At 35.8% G+C, this 20,442-nt stretch overlaps 3 protein-coding genes across 7 annotated transcripts; 1 reads left to right on the top strand and 2 right to left on the bottom strand.

Annotated features, from left to right (window-relative positions):
* Positions 1 to 17: 17 nt before the first annotated feature.
* si:ch73-352p4.8 (cystine/glutamate transporter) lies at positions 18 to 6,582 on the bottom strand. Of its 2 annotated transcripts, XM_042722696.1 has the most exons (13): positions 6,419 to 6,554; positions 5,191 to 5,455; positions 4,319 to 4,445; positions 4,128 to 4,243; positions 3,904 to 4,029; positions 3,437 to 3,536; positions 3,305 to 3,349; positions 3,061 to 3,184; positions 2,871 to 2,974; positions 1,854 to 1,950; positions 1,632 to 1,781; positions 1,373 to 1,550; positions 18 to 1,143 (listed from the first exon to the last, which is right to left on the bottom strand). In XM_042722696.1, the coding sequence occupies exons 2-13, from the start codon at positions 5,432 to 5,434 to the stop codon at positions 1,079 to 1,081; spliced, it is 1,476 nt and encodes a 491-aa protein (XP_042578630.1). In that variant the 5' UTR covers positions 5,435 to 5,455; positions 6,419 to 6,554; the 3' UTR covers positions 18 to 1,078. The 2 variants fall into 2 exon arrangements, with proteins under 2 accessions (XP_042578630.1, XP_042578631.1); XM_042722697.1 differs by lacking the exon at positions 5,191 to 5,455 and having other exon boundaries at positions 6,419 to 6,582.
* A 760-nt stretch (positions 6,583 to 7,342) lies between these two features.
* On the top strand, positions 7,343 to 12,841 carry pgm3 (phosphoglucomutase 3). Of its 2 annotated transcripts, none has more exons than XM_042722690.1 (13): positions 7,343 to 7,411; positions 7,906 to 8,114; positions 8,224 to 8,408; positions 9,291 to 9,358; positions 9,525 to 9,658; positions 9,741 to 9,936; positions 10,902 to 11,059; positions 11,135 to 11,218; positions 11,306 to 11,404; positions 11,521 to 11,640; positions 11,736 to 11,858; positions 11,939 to 12,112; positions 12,190 to 12,841. In XM_042722690.1, exons 2-13 carry the CDS (start codon positions 7,908 to 7,910, stop codon positions 12,277 to 12,279), a joined length of 1,638 nt encoding a protein of 545 aa, XP_042578624.1. In that variant the 5' UTR covers positions 7,343 to 7,411; positions 7,906 to 7,907; the 3' UTR covers positions 12,280 to 12,841. The 2 variants fall into 2 exon arrangements, with proteins under 2 accessions (XP_042578624.1, XP_042578625.1); XM_042722691.1 differs by lacking the exon at positions 7,343 to 7,411 and adding an exon at positions 7,439 to 7,458.
* Positions 12,842 to 13,450: 609 nt separating this feature from the next.
* On the bottom strand, positions 13,451 to 19,962 carry ngs (notochord granular surface). Of its 3 annotated transcripts, none has more exons than XM_042722692.1 (11): positions 19,734 to 19,962; positions 17,442 to 17,610; positions 17,201 to 17,350; positions 16,985 to 17,104; positions 16,807 to 16,902; positions 16,165 to 16,299; positions 15,958 to 16,068; positions 15,753 to 15,863; positions 15,081 to 15,205; positions 13,876 to 14,127; positions 13,451 to 13,734 (listed from the first exon to the last, which is right to left on the bottom strand). In XM_042722692.1, the coding sequence occupies exons 1-11, from the start codon at positions 19,913 to 19,915 to the stop codon at positions 13,647 to 13,649; spliced, it is 1,539 nt and encodes a 512-aa protein (XP_042578626.1). In that variant the 5' UTR covers positions 19,916 to 19,962; the 3' UTR covers positions 13,451 to 13,646. The 3 variants fall into 3 exon arrangements, with proteins under 3 accessions (XP_042578626.1, XP_042578627.1, XP_042578628.1); XM_042722693.1 differs by having other exon boundaries at positions 17,442 to 17,607; XM_042722694.1 differs by having other exon boundaries at positions 13,451 to 13,729; positions 19,734 to 19,961.
* Between the last annotated feature and the right edge of the window lie 480 nt (positions 19,963 to 20,442).

The following is a 20,442-nucleotide window of genomic DNA, read 5'->3' as shown; positions in this document are numbered from 1 at the left end:
TTCAAAGAGATTTGTGGTGTATTACAAAGCTTTTAATGTTCATTTGCATATGTAGAGTAATTAGTGAGCATGCACAGAGTTTATAAATGCTTAGAAGACTACCATCAGAATGTAGCTGTTAATTCATGATACATTGTATTGCATTCTTCCAATGTAAAAACAGCAAGATGTCATAAAAATATACAAAAACTAAATGATCGACAGATGTTACACAAGCATTAGAAATAAAGTACTATTTACTAATAATCGTACATTGATGCACAGACATTTAAAAAGCTGTCAAGTGCCTTGAAACTTGGTTTCTGTAAGAATTCAAAGTCATGTAATAAAAATCAACTATTACGTTTCTCAAAAGCAAATATTTTGGTGATACAAACAAATGTCCCATCCAGACCCGTTTCCATCGAAAGAACCTTAAAAAGATGTACTATTTTTGAAGACTGTATTAAAATATAAAAGTTATCTGCATGGGATTTTCCTGATGTAACAGGCTTTAACCAGAAACAGCCATTGTCATTTCCAACAAAGCATACAATTTGGTTTCTCTTCCTATTGTACGTACTTTTTGAGAATAAAAGGATACTTTATACAAACATATTTGTGAATTAATACAAAATGGTCCTTAAAGGGATAGGTCACCAAATGAAGCAATTGTATCTCTTCACATTAAGACTTGCATCAAACTGCTTCATTTTAGGACATATTTGGATCTTCTAAGTTCAACGGAGGAACAGAAACATCTCAGATTTCATAAAAAGTATCTTCATTTATGTTTTAAAGATTAACTGAAGTCTAAAGGATTTGGAATGACATGATTTTAAGTGAGTAAATTATTACAGAATATTCATTTTTGAGTGAACTATACCTTTAACCGCATGACTTCCCAGGACATAGTCCTGTCTTTGATTTGAATATAAACTAGATAAAAATATAAGTGATGCTTGCACTCATGGATAGGGTGCAAGGATGTTGCTATGCGGATGCTAGGGTGGTTAGGGCTAATAGTAATAGCAAACACCACTAAAATGAACTTGGATACCCTTTGCAACACTCAGGTGTGTAGTTTGGTGAAGCTCCATCAGTACGTCTGAACTTCCTGCTGAGCCACTTCCAGGAATATCTGCAGATGTAGGCTTAAATAATCTGCACAAGAGGAAGTAGAGGTCAATCATTCCATCTTTTCTGACCTATTGTTTACTGTTTGTATCACTAAAGTTTTACTACAAATGCCATGGTTAAACTATGGTTAGTGTAGCAAACGCATGCTATTTTGTGGTTACCATGGTTTACTAAGTAACCATGTTTTATTCTAGTAAAACCATGGTTAATTTTCATAAGAGTGATAAATGTATTTTGCATTAACGTTACTCACTGAAGGTTTTTTCCCAGCGTTTGGGTATGTATGACTTCTTGACTGTCAGGTAATACACAGGTATTCCTGATAATGTGAGGGCAAAGCTGCCCCCTGTATTCCAGGGGTCCGAATACAAGGACAGGCCCACGATGAAGAAACACACTATGGTAAAGATCACCGCAACTGCTAGAGGGACCTGTACACAGTCAACACAATGTTTAATTAACACAGTGGCAAATTTCTATTAATAAATCAGTAATGAGCCATTTAAATGGACCTTGAATGGTCTGGGATGATCTGGAAATCTGTAGCGGTGGATGATCATTCCTAAGGTGGCCAAGGCAATGAAGAGCCAACGGGAGAAGGATGCAAAGTTGATCAGTTGAAAGATCTCTCCTCTCACCATTACGATGATCACCAGAGGATACTACAAACATCAGGAGAAACGTAAACAGGCATTAAGGAACCTGGAGAAAAGGATGAATGGATATGATTGTACCAAACATAGCACAGCTGGCAGTGGTGTTTGTCTGTGGATATGGATCATGGATAAGATAGCCGGTAATTGACCCTCTCTGGCTCCCACAAGCAACATCCTGCAGAAAGAGAGTTAAAAAAATCTTAAAGGAACAGTAGTCCCAAAAATGAAAATTTGCTGAAACATTACCCTCAGGGCCTCAGGCCATCCAAGATGTAGATGAGTTTGTTTCTTCAATTGAGCAAATTTGGAGACATTTAGCATTTCATCCCTTGCTCTGCAGTGAATGGGTGCCGTCAGAATGAGAGACCAAACCGCTAATAAAAACATCCCAGCAATCCACACCACCCCAGTCCATCAGCTAACATCTTGTGCAGTGAAAAGCTGTGTGTTTGTAAGAAACAAATCCATAATTAAGGTGTTTTAACTTTAAATCGTTACTTCTGTTTTATAGTCCATAATAGTCCATAATCGTTGCTTCTGTTTGATAGTTCCTCCACTGAAAAAGTCGATCCCCTGATGTTGTCTCACATCAAAATCCACCCACACATTTGTTTAGAACTGTTTTGGAATGTTTAATGTGTTTAATGTGTGCATATTTCTCTCCAGAAGCTGACAAGACAACATTTTTTACTAGAGAATGCAATGGATAGAAGACAATTTTTTTTACCCATAAGCAATGGTTTGAAATGAAAAACGTCTTAATGATGAATTAGTTTTTTTTTTACAAACACACAGCTTTTCTCTTAACAAATTGTTAACAGATTGACTGATTGATTCATCCGTTTGGACTCTCATTCTGACGGCACCCATTCACTGTAGAGGATCCATTGGTGCACAAGGGATGTAATGCTAAATTTCTCAAAACAAACTCATTTACATCTTGGATGGCCTGAGTGAGTAAATTTTTAGCAAATGTTCATTCTGAGTGTACTATTCTTTTAACTTTTAACTGGTCAAAGTCAAAGACTACTACAAAGATAAAACATACTTTTAGATCTCAATCATCTTCTGCCTTTGTGTTTCTGAGATCCTTACCTGGGTACACCAAAAAATCCTCCATTAAGTGCTCCGAGGCAGGAAAGAGCGACTAATACTGGTATTCCCGGAGCTACAACCTGCAGAGCCCGACCTGCAAATGTCTGGAGTACATTTAAGGAGAGCACAGTCTTGACATTTACTCTTCAAACTAAAACCTGTAATAACGTCTCCAAAGACCACTACTAACCACTGCCACGGCATCGGACATCAGTAACTCATTTGCAGTCATCATGGTGTAGTAAGCCACATTGACCAGCACGTAAAACACGGTAACAACCACCATAGAGAAAATGATGGCCAATGGGATGGTTCTAATAGGAATATATGAGAAATTGATCTTAGAGCTTTTATATAATAATAATAATTGAAAAAAGAAAAAAAACACATGCTGTCAAGTTAAAAAATTTGGCAATGCAAGACCTTCTGAATACCTGTTTGGATTAATTACTTCTTCAGTTACGAAATTTAAATAAGACCTGTAAGCAAAAATAAACACTTTTACATTATTTTGGAAATCCCTTCCTTTCGATTTTTTTATGTTTGACACTGCTGCTAATACTCACCATCCACCATACGCATAAAGACCTGAATAAAAGGCCAGAGGCAGTTTCGTCAGAGATAAAGAATCTGTGTCAAAGATATTCCGGAAATTTTCAGTTTTCCCTGAAAAAAAAAAGGAAATATCAAGTCCATTTGCTGCCTCTCGTCTTAAATAAAAAAAATTGAATCAAGTCTTTGAAATGAGCCAAGACTATCAAAAGGAATTAGGAAATGTTTATTTAATTTTTATTTATTTTTTAAGTTTAAGAGATATAGAATTATTCTTTTGCATTCAGTTCTGCAGTTTAAACTGAGGCTTTACAAATTGTTACTCAAGACTTGATCTAGATTTGTCTCAAAAAAAAAAAAAAACGTAGCCCCTTTTCAATTTCTCACACAGGTTTATGGAAGTAAAATAAATATATGTTTTGTCTGAAAACATTTCAGAGTAATTCCAAATGAACACTGTATTGCAGCATGTGTCTCTTACCATTGACCAGAGCCATGATGCCTGGGATGATGATCAGAATCAGAGCAAACATCTTGATGAAGGTCAGCAAGACCTGTAAACGTGCAGCCATTGACACACTCCAGCAGTTCATTGCCACCACAAACACTAGGCAGAACAGTATATAGTTTTACAACATCATATCTAGTTTTTTGACAGATTTTGATGTTTAGACTATAAGTAATGAATAAAGTAACCCCACTCACTGACTCCCAGCATGCTGACAAGTTTGACCAGAGCTGTTGGAGCGGCACACGGCATGAATAACGGCTCCACCACATACTGACCAAAAGCCAGAGACACGTATGTGGCCACTGCAGGTCTGAAAAGACATTATGATTGGACTCACTCCGGTTCTGTGAACACAGTAAAATAAAAACACTGCATACACACGCACCTGATGAATATTAACTCACTCCACAGTCGCAGGAAGGCAGTCAGGGGCCCCAGGGTCTCCAACAGGTAAGTGTAATCAGAGCCTGATTTTCTAAAGCTCGTGCCCAGCTCAGCATAGCATAAAGCACCTGAGGAGAACATGCTATATGTCAAAAAATGGATTAAACGTTTATTAAAAGTTATGTATTGAACACAGAAGAAGATATTTTGAAGAATGTTGTTAACCAAAGAGTTGACGGTACCCATTGACTTCTATATACAATGGAATGGCTAAAGTCAGCTGTTTAGTTACTATATCATTCTTCAAAATATCTTCTTTTGTGTTCAGCATAAAACAGAAACTCATACAGGTTTGGAAAAACTTGAGGGTGAGTAAATGATGACAGAATTTTCATTTTTAGGTGATTAATTATGGACAGGTGAACATAATCAGTAACTAAGAAAAGTAACTAAGGCGTGTTAAAGGCTAAACTAAAAGAGCCAACGTGAAATCAAGATACAAAACCCTGTCAGATACTTTTTTCCAGGATTCCTTGATAAATAAAAAAAAACAGCATTTATTTATTTTGTAATATAAATATCTGTCGCTTTTGATCAATTTAATGCGTCCTTGCTAAACAAAAGTATTATTTTTTCTTGTAAATCTTGTTTAGCCCAAACATTTGGACAGTAGTGTAAAATATTAAGCAGCAAAAACTGTTTTCAACATTGATGTTAATAAAAAAGATCAGAATGATTTATGAAGGATCATGTGACACTGAAGACTGGAGTAATGATGCTGAAAATTCAGCTTTGAAACAAAGGAATTAAAGACATTCTACAAGTATAATAAAACATAAAAAAGTTATTTTAAGCATCGAAGATGTTCCTCACCAAAAGTGGAGAGGACACCACACAGAGCCCAGACCAGCAGGGACAATCCCACACTGCCTGAATTCATCAACACGCCTTTGGGGGCGATGAAGATGCCGCTGCCCACCACAGTGCCAATGATGAAGGAAATAGACGGCAGCAGCCCTATATTCCTCCTGAGATGAACTGCATCGTCTTTCACTGTCTTTTCTGTTCCTTCATCTGACACTTTATCAGTGGCCGACTCTCTTTTAGAGACCCTCATCACTCAGTGGCTGATTTGGCTCTTAAAGTATATATGCACATAATTTGCACCAAAAAAAATTAAAAAAATCATAGTACACAAACAAGAAGACATATGAAACAAGCAGATTTTCAGTAGGAGTGATGTTCATCATACACTTAAAAATAAGGTTCTAAAAGATAGTTTTCATGTCAGTGCCATAGAAGAACTGTGAACTGTAAACTTCAGTGAACTGTTCTTAAAAGAACCACTTTTTTCTTAGCATACTATTTCCACTATAAAGAAACCTTTTCCCAGTTAATAGGGAACATTCTCAAAATGTTCTGGCAAGGTTCTCTCAATGTTTTGAATAAATTTTCTTCCAGTAACATTAATAGAACATTTGTTCAAATTTCAAGATTCCAAATGAGGGATTTTGCAGCGATGCTATAGAATAACATTTTTGGATTCTCAAAAGAACTTTTCAGTGAACAGTTCTTAAAAGAAACAATTTTTCACTATAAAGAACCTTTTGTCCAATTAAAAGTTTCCAAGGATGTTGACGGTTCTTCATGAAACCATTGATGCCAACAATGAACAACAATGTCATTTATACATTGGAACTTCATTTATGAAAAGTTTTAGTTTAATGTCCTTCTGAAGCTTTTTACATTCTACTACATTCAAAAGTAATGTTACATAATGTTTGCAAAATGATGACATTCACAAAATCAAAATACTTTTTAAAAACATTTATAAATCTGGATGCTTTGAATGTTCAACATTCAGAAATAATGTTTTCATAACTTAATAGTAACACTAAGTTCTTTGAACATTGTTAGCTGGGTTGTGAAACAGAAAGTTTCCAAGGGTGTTAAAGGTTCTACATTGACCCACAGGTGCAAATAAAGAAATGTTTTTTACTCGTAAAGATCACATTTGGTAAACATAGTAAATATTTCAAACACAAATGCAAATCTTCATTAAGAAAAATATGAGATGCATCAATCATTTTTTTCTACTCACCGGTCAGAAGTAGTAAATAGTGCGACCAGTAAACTTTTCTCTTTTCCTCTTTATGCAGCTTATTTTGCAGCTCTTTTGAGATGGTCCTCATTGCAGAACACAAGATCCAGAGGGTGTGGCTGGATCCAGATCTAACTCCTCCCACCTTACATATACCTAAACCTACCTGTCTCCACCCCCTAATCCCTCAACCCACCCATCTCCGCCCCTAAACCCACCCATCTCAAACTGTTATTGGCCAGGGGGCACCGACTCTCTCTCTCTCCTTGTTCTGTGTCAGGCTGTCTACTTCATTTTGTCAGACATCAGACAAGTGTGATAAAGTCTCTTTCGAACCGTGAGGGTCTTGGTTGTGTTTCCCATTTTCTATTGTAAATTATGTGCCATGAAAAGCACAAAGTTTGTTCAAAAATGACATGCATAAACAGTGCAGGGGCAGTGAGAAGCCATTCCTCAATAGTGAGATGGGAACAGAGTTACAACATCTGCAGCAACATGTTTTCGGAACATGTTTACACAGCTGATAATGAACCAAAAAAAAAACAAAAAAAAAAGTTAAAAAATATGAAGTTTCATGTTTTGGGAACATGTTTACACAGCTGATAATGAACCAAAAAAAAAAATTAAATTAATTAATTAATTAAAATTGGATGTGACTGAGTTTGCTGAAATAAAGAATTCATTATAATAATTGTATAATTAACAATAATTATTATATCTGTGATTAGAAATTTGAATTGATCAAGAAATAATGATTTTTTTTTTTGTTATTTTTAAATCCAATATCGCAGGAATATCCATGCAAATTCTCAGTTAGCACACACTGCAAACCTTTAATATAATTAGACTTTGATCTGTGGATTAAGCTAAACTGATTTGATTAAAATATGCGTCAAGTTCCTGAGTACGTCAGGAGAGGGGGCGTGGCGACGTGCGTCACTGTAGCCACGTAATCCGGGAAGTAGGAAGTGCTCTAGTCGCAGAAACAGCAGAGTGAGTATAAACTTCATCAGCTGTGTTCATATTAAAATAATTTAATGGTAAACAACAACAACAAACATAGTTTGCATATGTCTTGTTTTCGTTTGCAAGTCCGGATAACGTGTGCAGATGTGCGATTAGGAATTTCATTCATTTTAGACTGAATAAAGTTATTACTTATAATTGAGTGGAGTAATTGTAATAACTGAATTAAATTATTACAATTTATAATTCTTTAAAAAAAAAATCAAACTTTACTTGGAAAATCAAAATTGCTAATTGTTGTTTATCTTGGGATTGGTGTATTAATTATTGTTTTGGTTATTGCATGTATGTGCATCATAAATCACAAACTGCTTGGGGTTTTTAATTCTTAATGAATTTGTATATAATAACTATTATATGCAGTGTTTTAATCTTAATCACAGTGGGCGATCCTGTTGATTTAATGTGTATTTAATTAAAATAATTGAATCAAGCTAAGTCGTTTATGTGTTTATTTTCAGAGATGGCTCAGTTTGAGGAAGTATCTCAAAAGTCCAAGCTGCATCCGAAGCCCGAGGGCCTTACGTTGCAGTATGGCACAGCTGGATTCCGCACTCACGCCAAACATCTGGATCACATCATGTTCCGCATGGGGCTGTTGGCAACTTTGAGGTCCAAAAAGACAAAATCCACCATCGGAGTCATGGTGACCGCCTCTCATAACCCAGAAGTAAGAAACACACCCATCTGTGTCCACATTTACTGTCGTAACAATAGCATAGTGCAGCGTTTTTCACTTTCTGAGGATGTTCCTGCAATGTTATCCTCATCATTTTCAGGAAGACAATGGGGTGAAGCTTATTGACCCCATGGGGGAGATGGTGACAGCGATGTGGGAGGGATACGCCACACAACTCGCTAACGCCGAGCAGGACTCTCTCCTCAAAGAACTGAAGGACATTATTGAGAAAGAGGACATCGACATGAGCCAGACTGCAAGCGTCTACGTCGGCAAAGACACCAGGTAGCCTGGCTTCTGTTTACACAGCGGGACGGTTAACAAAAATTCAAATTGAAAGCTTTAATACATAAAGAGAGAAGTTACTTCATAGTGGCCAAGCCAGTAGATCAAGTCAGAAAACAGGAGGCTTCACAGTCTGGAAATGTGATTGAATAGCCAGTGTAGTTGATTGTTATCATCATCAGGATTGATTTCATATACATATTACATACATATACCTTATTTCATTAAAAATCTAAAAAGCAACACTTTCACTACTGGATTTATGATTACGCATAAAAAAAACGTTAAGACAAATTTTTATTCCATTATTAAAAGTTACAGAAGTTTCATACATGAGTACAGTTGTTTTGAGTATTACACATATTGTACAAATTATGTTTTTGAGTTTTTTTTGTCATGTTGGTATTCCACACTTTAAATATATATCTATATTTTGTATCTGTTCTTGCACTTATTTGTTGCAAAAAGCCTCTGGATTAATCTGTAAATTAAATTAATATGTAAAGAATATATATTTTTTTGTAATTAATATGTAAAAAGCAAAAAGTAAATTAATGTGTTTTATAAATGATCAACAAGATCACAAAAAATGTTCGACATATGCTTTTTATTATCCAACTCTTTCCTACAAAGCATGATTTATGACATACATACAATTTTGTGCTGTAAAGAAGAAAAATATTATTTTATTCCGCAACAAGAAAAAAAAAAAAAAAAGTCACCATATTATAAAGCACATAATTTGATCAATAATATGTTGGTTGCTTTTCCTTGATTTACATTCACTGTTGCATTTATCTGTAGCATTTAAATTGGTTCAATGTAATGTATAAAATACATAATTTAAGTGTAGTATTTTATTTCTCTTTTTGTTTTCTTCAGACCAAGCAGTGCTAGTCTCTCTCAGGCTGTACTGGATGGCGTTTCTAGTTTGGGCGGCAAAACTCATGGTGTGCTTATGGATTTCAAAACTTACATTTATTGAGCTAGATTATTTTGCTTAAAGGCTCATTTGAAGCATTTGCATTATTTTTCAGATTATAAGTACAGCTTGTTATGCCAGTACAAAGGTTGATTATATTGTGACAGATTGATGGGTGTGTGTTTCTCTTTCAGACTATGGTCTGGTCACCACTCCCCAGCTGCATTATATGGTGTGCTGCTGCAACACGCACGGCTGCTACGGCAGTCCCACTGTTGAGGGCTACTACCAGAAACTCTCACAGGCTTTCCTTCAGCTCACCCAGAATGTAAGCGAGACATAAAAAACAGCCAACATTAATGATGGTGATTATTTCTAGCATTAATCGCTTTCAAATTTGTATTCCAAAGGCCTCAAACCGCACCGATGATCAGAAGAGGCTTCTGGTGGATGGAGCCAACGGCATCGGCGCATTGAAGATGAGAGAAATGGAGCCGTTCCTCCGCTCCGAGCTGCAGCTGGTGCTGTCGAATGACGGCAGTAGTGGGAAACTCAACCACATGTGTGGAGCAGATTACGTCAAAGTCCAGCAGAAAGCGCCTCAAGGTGAGGGGTGAAAACACATCCTGTGAACCGCACCTCTGATCCCAGCAGGGAAAAACCCTTTCATTTGAAGATGGTGTAATATTTGTGTTTGTAACCAAGATAGTTTCTTTTATAAAATAATGATACAGAAAAACACTACACTGCTAGTCAAAAGTGTGGAATATTTCTGATTTGTTTTTAAATGTTTTTGAAAATGATTGTTACAAAATGTTTATGCTATCCAAGGCTGTATTTATGTGATCAAAAATGCAAAATAATATTGTGCAATTTCTGTTTCCTATGCATTTTAGGGTGTAATTTATTCCTGTGATGCAAAGCTTCATTACTCCAGTCTTCAATGTCACATGATCCATTCTAATATGCTGATTTGTGTCAATATTATCAATGTTTTTGCTTCTTATATTTTAGGATACTTTGATGAATAGAACGTTTGAAAGAACAACATTTATCTGAATGATACAGTTGTAACATTATAAATAGCTGTACTCTCACTTTTATCAATTTAATGCTTCACTGCTTAATTTATTTAATAGATTATTATTATTTTTTTTAAATCTTACCTATGTCAAACTTCTGAATAGTTGTGTATCATATTTTCCACCAAATCTTTAAGCAGCTAAAATTGTTTTCAATACATACAAATTATAAGAAATGTTTCATCAGCAGCAGATCAGCATATTAGAATGATTTCTGAAGGATCATGTGACACTGAAGACTGCAGAAAAAATTCAGCTTTGCCATCACAGGATTATTTTTAGAGTATATTAAAACAGAAAACTGTTATTTTAAATTCTAATAATATTTAACAATATTTAAGTTTTTTTTTTTCTGTATTTTGATCAAATAAATGCAGTCTTGGTGAGCATATTAGACTTCTTTTAAAATTATTAAAAAACAATTCGACCAGTAGCGTCATCATTCTTTCATACCGAATTATCAGAGAAATCTCACTTTTTTCTCTCCAGGTATGAATATAGCAGTAGGTGAGCGCTGCTGCTCATTCGATGGTGATGCCGATCGCATTGTTTACTATTACACCGACTCGAAAGGCTGCTTCCATCTGCTGGACGGAGACAAGATCGCTACTCTCATCAGCACGTACCTCAAAGAGCTGCTCACACAGGTTCTACACACTCAAACACGGTCTAAAATGAAAACGAGCACATCAGACATTTATTTATTCTGTGTGTGTTTTCAGGCAGGGTTGAATTTACAGATTGCCGTTGTTCAGACAGCATATGCTAATGGGAGCTCAACTCGCTACTTGGAGGACGTCATGAAGGTGATAGTCTACAAAATATCTCCTTTAACTATTGTATGTAAACTCAGTGTTTGTGAGATGTTAAGCTGAGCTTTGACCTCTCCACAGGTCGCTGTATGCTGTACAAAAACAGGAGTGAAGCACCTACATCATGCGGCACAGGAATATGATATTGGAGTGTATTTTGAGGCTAATGGACATGGAACTGTGAGTTCACTGCTAAATAATTACATTTTATAAATAAGCCACTTTTGATCTAGCTTTCCAGTTGTTTTTGCCTTTGTTAGTACACTGTAGCCAGTGTTCTTTCTGGTATGTTGCAGGTTTTGTTTAGTAAAGCAGCACAGAAACAGATTCAGGAGCTGGTGAAAGACTCGGACACAAACGATGAGAGAAAACGAGCGGTGAAACTCCTGGAGAGCACCATCAATCTGATCAACCAGGTATTGACAAACACAAACATCATCAAACTAGATCATTAGATGTTTTATTTCAACAACTATTTTTCAATACTTAACTCCCTTTCTCTCTTCTGCAGACGGTGGGAGACGCAATCTCGGATATGCTAGTGATTGAAGCAGTGTTGGCCATCAGAGGGATGTCTGTGCAAGACTGGGACGCAATTTACACAGACCTGCCCAACCGCCAACTTAAAGTCACGGTGTGTGCTTGTGTGTGTGTGTGTGTCTGTGAGGTGTATGAGTTTGTGTGTACAGTATATTTAACTGTGTTTCTCTGCAGGTGTCAGACCGGCGTGTTATAGATACAACAGATGCAGAAAGGAGGGCCGTGACTCCAGAGGGTCTGCAGGATGCCATAGACTCGCTTGTTAAGAAATACAAAAGCGCTCGCTCCTTCGTTAGACCTTCTGGAACTGAAGATGTGGTCAGGGTCTATGCTGAGGCTGACACACAGGTACACATGATCATTATGCTTATTATGTATCTTAATATATTTAATTGTAAATGTATATTTTCTGTGTTTATGTGCAGGAAAACGCGGATAGTCTGGCTCATGAGGTCAGTCTGGCTGTGTATCGTCTCGCTGGAGGAGTCGGAGACGAGCCAAAATCTTTCCACTAATCAAGCATTCATGCAAGCAGTCAGTCTGAATCCATCCAGCGAAATGTATGAATACTGTAAATGTACAGTAGACTAGTATTTGTTGCACAGACAAATGTTTTGGAAGATGACGAATGTTAATAGTTTACTCTTTGTACTGTATGAATGACCAGCAATCTTTATAAATGGAAGTGTATGGTTATGTTAAACTGTGATCTTTGTGAACCTTTGTTTACACTCATTTCATTACAGAAAAATTAAGTTTTGCCTTTTTTTCCCCAGTTTTATCTACCATTTTGATTATAGAAGAAAATATCTTTCAATAGTTTGGGGTAAGATATTTGAATGTTTTTGAAAGAAGTCTGTTTTGCTCACCAAGGCTGTATTTTGTTTTTATAAAAATACAGTACAAACAGCAATATTGTGAAATATTAGTAAAATCTAAGAATTGTTCTATTTGAATCTGTTTTAATATGTCATTTATTCCTGTGATGTCAAAGCTGAATTTTCAGCATCATTACCCCAGTCTTCAGTGTCACATGATCCTTCAGAAATATGCTGATTTGCTGCTCAAGAAACATTTCTGATTATTATCAATGCTGAAAACAGTTGTGCTGATTAATATTTATGTGGAAACCATGATAATTATTTTCCAGGATTCTATGATGAAAAGAAAGTTCAAAATAACAGCATTTACTTGAAATATAAATCTTTTGTACAATGTAATAGTCTTTTTGTAACATTTGATGAATTTAAATGCATCCTTACTGAATAAAAGTATTAATTTCTCTAAAAAAAACAAAAAACGAAACAAAAACTAATTACTCCAAATGTTTCAGTATTAGTGTATGTGCAATCAGTATTGGCCAGCTCTCTAATAAAAACCTTATTGTACTAAATAAAATCGAGATTGGGTGAATTAGAATTGGATTGTATGTAGCATTATGATTTTATACCAATGTTTTTTTTTTTTACTATAAAGTTACTTGCATGGGTTATTATAATAATTGTTTTATAAATGTTTTCTATCTGTGTTTTATTTTAGATTTAATGTTAAAATATAAATTTTATTTTTATATGAAAGCATTGCTTCTCTGAGTATGCCATATATGCAGTAAAACCACCTCAGGCACTGCTGCTATGCAATCAAACTTTATTTATTTTGTATTTTTATTTGTTGTGAAGAATAAACGCTTAATACACCCAGTTACAGCAGTTTAGTCAAAGCACAAAGCAGGTAGCACAGGTAAAGAGACGTTTTGGGACGTTTGGTTTGTCACAGGTTTTGATAATGAAGTGTGAGATCTGAGCAACAACAACTCTAAATGAATAAACTTTGATATGGAGGTTTGGAGTGAGATCTCATGACTCTAATTCAAGGGTCTAATTCAATCGTTCTCATCTGCAGCACCAGAGATAGTGATGGTACGTTCTTGTGTGTCCCTTTGAAAGGTGTCCTCATCTGTCTTAACTGTTCTGCAACCAAAGAGAGATGGGAATTAGCTTCTACAACAACATTAAGAAACATTTACATGCATTTTAATGGACTTTTAATATAATAACTTGAAAGGGTATTGTTTTGTTTTGTAATATTGTGTCGGAGCGGTGTACTTGTACCTAATGAGGACGGTCTTCCTCTCCGTCATCTCCACAGCCTGCTCGTGAGTGAACTCCTCCAGAGACTCGTGATGGTTGTGGTCAACTGTTGTGCTGCTGGAGAGCATCTTCTCAGAGGCAGCTGAGCTCACTGCTCCACTCTGGGCTGCTGCTGCCCCAAAAACACTGCTGACCGTTCCTGCGCTCACACTCATGAGAGACAGACCGCTCACCATACTGGACAAGCGACTGTCTTCTCCCTCTATCAGCTTCCTGCAAATCAAACAGGGATAGACATGGGTATAGTTGCCAAGAATGTGTACATGGCATGGGTAGGTGTTGGTATTTTTTAATAGAATTTTTATCTATGTGCATTTCTACCATAGGATAAAAAAGGTGACAATTATTGACTTTTTATTTCACAATTCAAACTTTTTTCCCTCAGTTTAAGGAAAAAAGTCAGAATTGTGAGAAATGAACTTGTAGTTCTGAGGGAAAAAAGTCAGAAACTTGCAATTGAGAGAGAAAAGTAGGAATTGTTACCTTTTTATTTTTATTTCATGACAAAAAACAACAACAACAACAACAACAACAAAAATTAGAACTGCAAGATGTAAACTCAGAATTCTGAGGGAAAAAGACCGAACTAGATTTAAACTTGTAGTTCTGAGAAGCAAAGTCAGAATTATGAGATATAAACTTACAATTGCAAGAAAAACGTCAATATTGTAAGACAAAAAGTCACAATTAAATTTTTAATTTATTAATTCCTTTTTGGAAAAAAAAAACAGAATTGCGAGATGTAAACTCAGAATTCTGAGGGAAAAAGACAGAATTCCTAGATTTAAACTTGTAGTTCTGATAAGAAAAGTCAGAATTATGAGATATAAACTTACAATTGTAAGAAAAAAGTCAATATTGTAAGATAAAAAGTCACAATTAACCTTTTAATTCATTCATTCCTTGTTGGAAAAAAAAACAGAATTGCGAGATATAAACTCAGAGTTATGTGGGGGGAAAAAGTTAGAACTGTGAAATGGAAACTCAGAATTGCAAGAAAAAAAGTCACAATTTTGACTTTTTTCTTAGAATTGAGAGTTTTTATTTTGGAACTGTGAGGTTATTTTTCGCAATCCTGAGTTTACATCTTTAAAAAAAGTCTAAATGGCAAGATCTTATGTATTGCTGATTCGAGGTGATGAGGTGTGATGGCAGCCCTGCAGTACCTGTATGTGGTGATTTCAATCTCCAGCGACATCTTAACGTTGAGCAGATCCTGATATTCTCTCAGCAGAAGTGCAATCTTCCCCTTAATAGACTTCAGTTCCTCCTTTAGAGTCTCGATACGGATCTATGACACATGATTTAGTGAGATCTTCAAATTAAATCAATTTTACAAAAATGTGCCCATTCTGGGTCTTAGTGATATTCTGCCCTAAAAAAATCTATAGCTGATCAATTTGATTGGCTACATTCAAAATCAAATTTTAAATAGTCTGTGAAAAGAGTAGTATTTCTGAATTTACAGCATTCATAACACAGTAGACAAAATGTAGCTGGATGATCTACAATGTCCATCAATATTCTGATGTGCACATATGATGGACACTTTAGAATAGAATAGAATAGAATAGAATAGAATAGAATAGAATAGAATAGAATAGAATATACTTTATTGTCCTATTTCTGGAAAATTCATCTTGGACTCCATGACCTGGCCAGTACACAATATAGCTCACATAACACAGTACAAACAATCAATAATTTATGCATAAACAAATATATTAAAAAACTACAGTACTATCCATCCAGTTTCTATCCACTATTTACTAGCCATTAGATTTTGGACACAGCCAATGTGACATGTTCTCTCTACATTGAAGGGGGTGTGGCTTTACCTGTAGCTCCTCCTCCTCTCTCTTGTATCTCTCCTGTGCTTCCTTTATCTGGAGCAGCAGTGCTTCATTCCTGTTCTTAAGAGCGTCCAGTTCTCTCTGTTTATTCTGAATCTGAAAACACAGGAGGATTAAGTTTATAAGGCAGTACAGTTTGGCACTTTTGTTAAATGAGGCACAGGACAGGAAAACTGTCCATTTCCCACACCTCTCTCTTGTAAGCTGTGATTTCCTCTCTGACGCTCCTCACTGTTTCCACGTGCCGTGATGTTGCTTTGTTTAGGTCTTGAAACTTCGCTTTATACCAAGCGTCCATCTCTTGTGAGCACCGGTCAGGGAAAAACATGAGCATATGTGAGCAAAACAGTTCAATTTAAGGTATATTGAGGTTTATTTTTTGTCCCTCCCTGATTACCTGCAGGTTTTGAGCGGCGATACTGTCATATTGAGCCTGGATCTGTTTGAGGGCAGATGCCAGATCAGGCAAAGAGAAGGCCACATCTACTTTAGCCACTGATCCATAAATCTGAGCCATCAGCTCCTCGATTTCCTGACATACAGAAAATGTAGTTAAATCAAAACTTTTTAATTATTTACCATATTAATGTAATAAAATACCTAGGGATTGACAATAAAATCACATAGCAAATCAACAATATTCTCTATTTTTTCTTTTTTTATAACACTGATAATATTACTAGCACATTTAACAACAAAATTGTACATTTGGCACACTGTAAAAAAAATGTTGTTGCCTTAGATTTGTAAGAAAAATAAAATAATCTAAAATTATATTAAACTGACTTAAAAAGATTTTGTTAAATTTTATTTTACTTAAAAATAAAGTTGAAAGTAGTTTATTTTTTTGATACGGTAATGGAAAAACATATATTGCAATGACTTTATTCTATTCTATTCTATTCTATTCTATTCTATTATATTATATTATATTATATTATATTATATTATATTATATTATATTATATTAATGTTTATTATATATTTATAACATTTTGATGAAATTTATAATATTAAATAATATTATTTTGAAATGCACCTTTTTGTGAATCCTCTGCAGGAACTCAAGCTCCACTTCCAGGTTTTCCAGTCGTTTTTCCAAGGCAATTCGGGCGGATGTGGCTGCATCCACATCCTAGTAGACAGAGGGAGTTTGAGCCCCAATCATTGTGTGAAACCAAGTGATGTTACACTTTCTGTGTTACGTTGGACCTTACCGGTCTGAAGGCTTCAATTTCAAGCTCTGCCTTTTTCCTAGCCTCCACAGCCTCCTCATATTTCACCTTCAGCATTTCCAGCTGACCTGCCATGGCATCCTTTGCTGCTACCGCCAGATCCTACAAAAGCAAAGGTAGAAATGAGCAAGTAATGATCAAGTTATGGTCTAAATGTGTAAGTGAGTAAGTCATAATGGCCCTGTGGTCATCCCTCACCCGCTGGACTTTCATCTGGTCAGCAATCCTCCTCAGCTCCCTCAGCTGATCCTCATAGAGCAGTCGCAGACCAGACGGCTTCACATGGTGGCTCTTAATGCCATCGATTTCTGCCTCCAGCAGCTTGTTGCTCTGCTCCAGAGAACGCACCTGTAACAAGCACAGTCACACTCACAGGCTGGGCTTCAAAGTGGGAAAGCAATAGGAGAAGATGGAGAAGCATGCCTCAGAAGTGTCTTACCTTCTCGATGTATACAGCCAGGCGGTCATTGAGGACGACCATCTCCTTTTTCTCGCTGGTGCGTGTGCTGAGAAAAGCCTGGTTCTCAGCGGCTGCAGCGTCCAGGTCCACTGCGCCTCCGGCAACCCCCAAACCCATGCCCAGACACAGCGCTCCCATACTCACACTGCTGTACAAGGACACAAAACATATATTTACAATGCTTATTATTGAGAAACTTAACATTTCTTTTCATATTAATAATAAAAAGTAATACAAAATACAAACTATTTGACAAAGTGAATAATTAAATATAACATTAATGGAATAAAATATTATTATTATTACGTTATTATTATTATTATTATTATATTTTATTCTATTTTAGCCAGTGTTATTGTAGTATCATTGATATATAATATTTTGAATGACATAATTTGATAATTATTTGAATTTTATTTTTACATTTCAAGCTTTGTCTGTTTAGTCAAAGTTTTAGTAATTTTGTGTTTTTGCCATTTTTAGTACTTTTCTTAAAATAAGTTTGAATTTTTAGTGTTAGTTTATTTAGTTTTAGCTATTTAACTTCAACTTAAACTAAACAAAAAGTGAGAATTGTTACCCAGGCAGCTAGCTAAAATAAAATCTTTTTTTTTTTTGCATTATTTAAAGTAATGAGTTTTTAATGCTCATAATTTTAGTTTATGATAATAACCAATATATATATCAGGTGCATCTCAGTTAATTAGATTGTTATGGTGTAGTGGAATAGTTTATTTAATTAATTTAAATCTTGTTGTGATAGTGTTTTATTTAATTTATTATTTATTGTATTTTTTTGTTTTTTTTGTTGTGATTTTGTTAATTATTTTGTAAAAAAGGCCCCAATCCCACTATCTCAAATCTCAAAAATTAGAATACTTCATAAGAAAAAAACATTTTTAGTGAATTGTTGGCCTTCTGGAAAGTATGTTCATTTACTGTACATGTACTCAATACTTGGTTTTGCTTTAATTACTGCCTCAATTCGGCGTGGCATGGAGGTGATCAGTTTGTGGCACTGCTGAGGTGGTGTGGAAGCCCAGGTTTCTTTGACAGTGGCCTTCAGCTCATCTGCATTTTTTGTTCTCTTGTTTTTGATTTTCCTCTTGACAATACCTCATAGATTCTCTCTGGGGTTCAGGTCTGGTGAGTTTGCTGGCCAGTCAAGCACACCAACAGCATGGTCATTTAACCAACTTTTGGTGCTTTTGGCAGTGTGGGCAGATGCCAAATCCTGCTGGAAAATGAAATCAGCATCTTCAAAAAGCTGGTCAGGAAGAATGAAGTGTTTGTGTGCTTTGGTTTTTGGACCCTCCAGCGAGTGACAGGCACCCCAAATGTCAATGATTGTCTTCACTGGACAACTGTCAGATCAGCAGTCTTCCCCGACTCTGATTGGTTTCCAAATGTACAAAAGCCTAGGACTTTGAACCAAACTGAGAGACCATTTTTGAAGGCTCAGAGGAAACAACTTTGCAAAGGTGTTTTGAGTTGATTAGCTGATTGGCTGTTGTGCATCTTTTTGTCCACACCATATTCTAATGCTTGGATACAGCACTCTGTTGGTGGGCTACCCTCCTTTTGAAGGGTGTCAAATGTGAGATCAGCAAAATTGTTGTAGTGACGTGTCATGCAGCCAAGTACAATTGCTTTTAACCCAAAGTGCACACACACACCAAAGACCGTGAACACACACCCGGAGCAAGCCATTTACTTCAGTCTGTGTGCACCTCACGTGGTATTGAGGGTGGAGAGAAAGCTGTAATCACTTATTTAACTCGACACGAGTTTCACAACCATTGAGTTGAACATTTTCCACGATAGCTGATTGGCATTCTAATTTATTGAGATGCATTGGCCTGTTAAATGTGAGCCAAAATCATATATATACTTATATATATTCAATATATATATATGAATATATATTTCCAGGCAGACATTCTAATTTTATTATATATATATATATAATATAGATATATATAATATATATATATATAGTTGTAGTATCATTGATATGCTTATGCATATATGATATGCTTATTTATTGATATGCAATAGTTTTTTTTATATATTTGAATTTTATTTTATTTCTACATTTTCTGTTTTCATTTTAATTTTTACTAAAACTGTCCACATAGTTTTTTATTATTATTATTAAGTTTTATTTTTTAGTTTTAGGTTAGTTTTCTTAGTACTTCGACCTAAAGTAAGCAAAAATGAGAAATGTTATGGCTGAAATAAAATAAGTGATGATATTATTATGAGGCCTACCTGGTCATGCGTGATTTGCGGGATCCGGAGCGCGCCCTGCGGGTGAAGCTGGCGGAGCGGTGGCGCACTGCTCCTCGGGTGGGCGAGGGGCTGGAGACCCGCACCTGAAGCGTGGAAGCGGAGCTCAGGCCACCCTCGAAGTGACGGCGGTAAGAAGACATCCTGTCTGGGCTGTGACTCATGGTGCAGCTGGTGGTTCCTCTACAGAAGCGTTGTGTCCCGTTCCCTGAGGACGGGGCTTTATATCTGCTGTCCTGTCCGGAGAAGGAATGTCAAACCTCAGTCTGACAGAGTCAGCTATGTGACAGGACAGCGCGAAGAGATGCACCGCGGTAAAAATAGACGAGTGAGCTTTCCTGATGAAGATGGCAAGCCTGAGAGCCTCATTAATGAAATTCTCTGCTAAAAACCTGGAGACTGAAAGTAGCCTACCGTATCAAAGAAGGGCATGCTGGTATAGCAATTAATTCTAATTGTTATAGAGTCACTTTATTATGTTCAGAAAACAAACAAGCAAACAAACTCATAAATAAATAACACCATAATTATTAGGCCTGCATATAGCATCTTATCAAAGTGCCATGAGACATTATTTGTTACATTTTAAATAGTTTAGTAATAATACAATAATAATGATATTATTTACAATATTTGTTATAATATGGCTCTTTTTATTAAATTAGCTATATGTTATTCAATATTGTATTAT

This window comes from Cyprinus carpio, chromosome B4 (genome assembly GCF_018340385.1).
Source record: "Cyprinus carpio isolate SPL01 chromosome B4, ASM1834038v1, whole genome shotgun sequence".
Taxonomy (NCBI): Eukaryota; Metazoa; Chordata; class Actinopteri; order Cypriniformes; family Cyprinidae; genus Cyprinus; species Cyprinus carpio.
This window is presented reverse-complemented; position numbering and strand designations above follow the sequence as displayed.

Excerpts from the sequence above, each read along its gene's own strand:
- si:ch73-352p4.8 (XM_042722696.1), bottom strand. The coding sequence starts at position 5,434 with ATGAGGGTCTCTAAAAGAGAGTCGGCCACTGATAAAGTGTCAGATGAA. Across the intron at positions 4,446-5,190 it reads TGGTGTCCTCTCCACTTTTG|GTGCTTTATGCTATGCTGAG; the intron begins GTGAGGAACATC and ends TGTTCTCCTCAG. Across the intron at positions 1,782-1,853 it reads TGCCAGCTGTGCTATGTTTG|TATCCTCTGGTGATCATCGT; the intron begins GTACAATCATAT and ends TGATGTTTGTAG.
- pgm3 (XM_042722690.1), top strand. The coding sequence starts at position 7,908 with ATGGCTCAGTTTGAGGAAGTATCTCAAAAGTCCAAGCTGCATCCGAAG. Across the intron at positions 8,409-9,290 it reads TACGTCGGCAAAGACACCAG|ACCAAGCAGTGCTAGTCTCT; the intron begins GTAGCCTGGCTT and ends TGTTTTCTTCAG. Across the intron at positions 11,060-11,134 it reads TCAAAGAGCTGCTCACACAG|GCAGGGTTGAATTTACAGAT; the intron begins GTTCTACACACT and ends GTGTGTTTTCAG.
- ngs (XM_042722692.1), bottom strand. The coding sequence starts at position 19,915 with ATGAGTCACAGCCCAGACAGGATGTCTTCTTACCGCCGTCACTTCGAG. Across the intron at positions 17,611-19,733 it reads CGCAAATCACGCATGACCAG|CAGTGTGAGTATGGGAGCGC; the intron begins GTAGGCCTCATA and ends GTCCTTGTACAG. Across the intron at positions 14,128-15,080 it reads ATTGAAATCACCACATACAG|GAAGCTGATAGAGGGAGAAG; the intron begins GTACTGCAGGGC and ends TTTGATTTGCAG.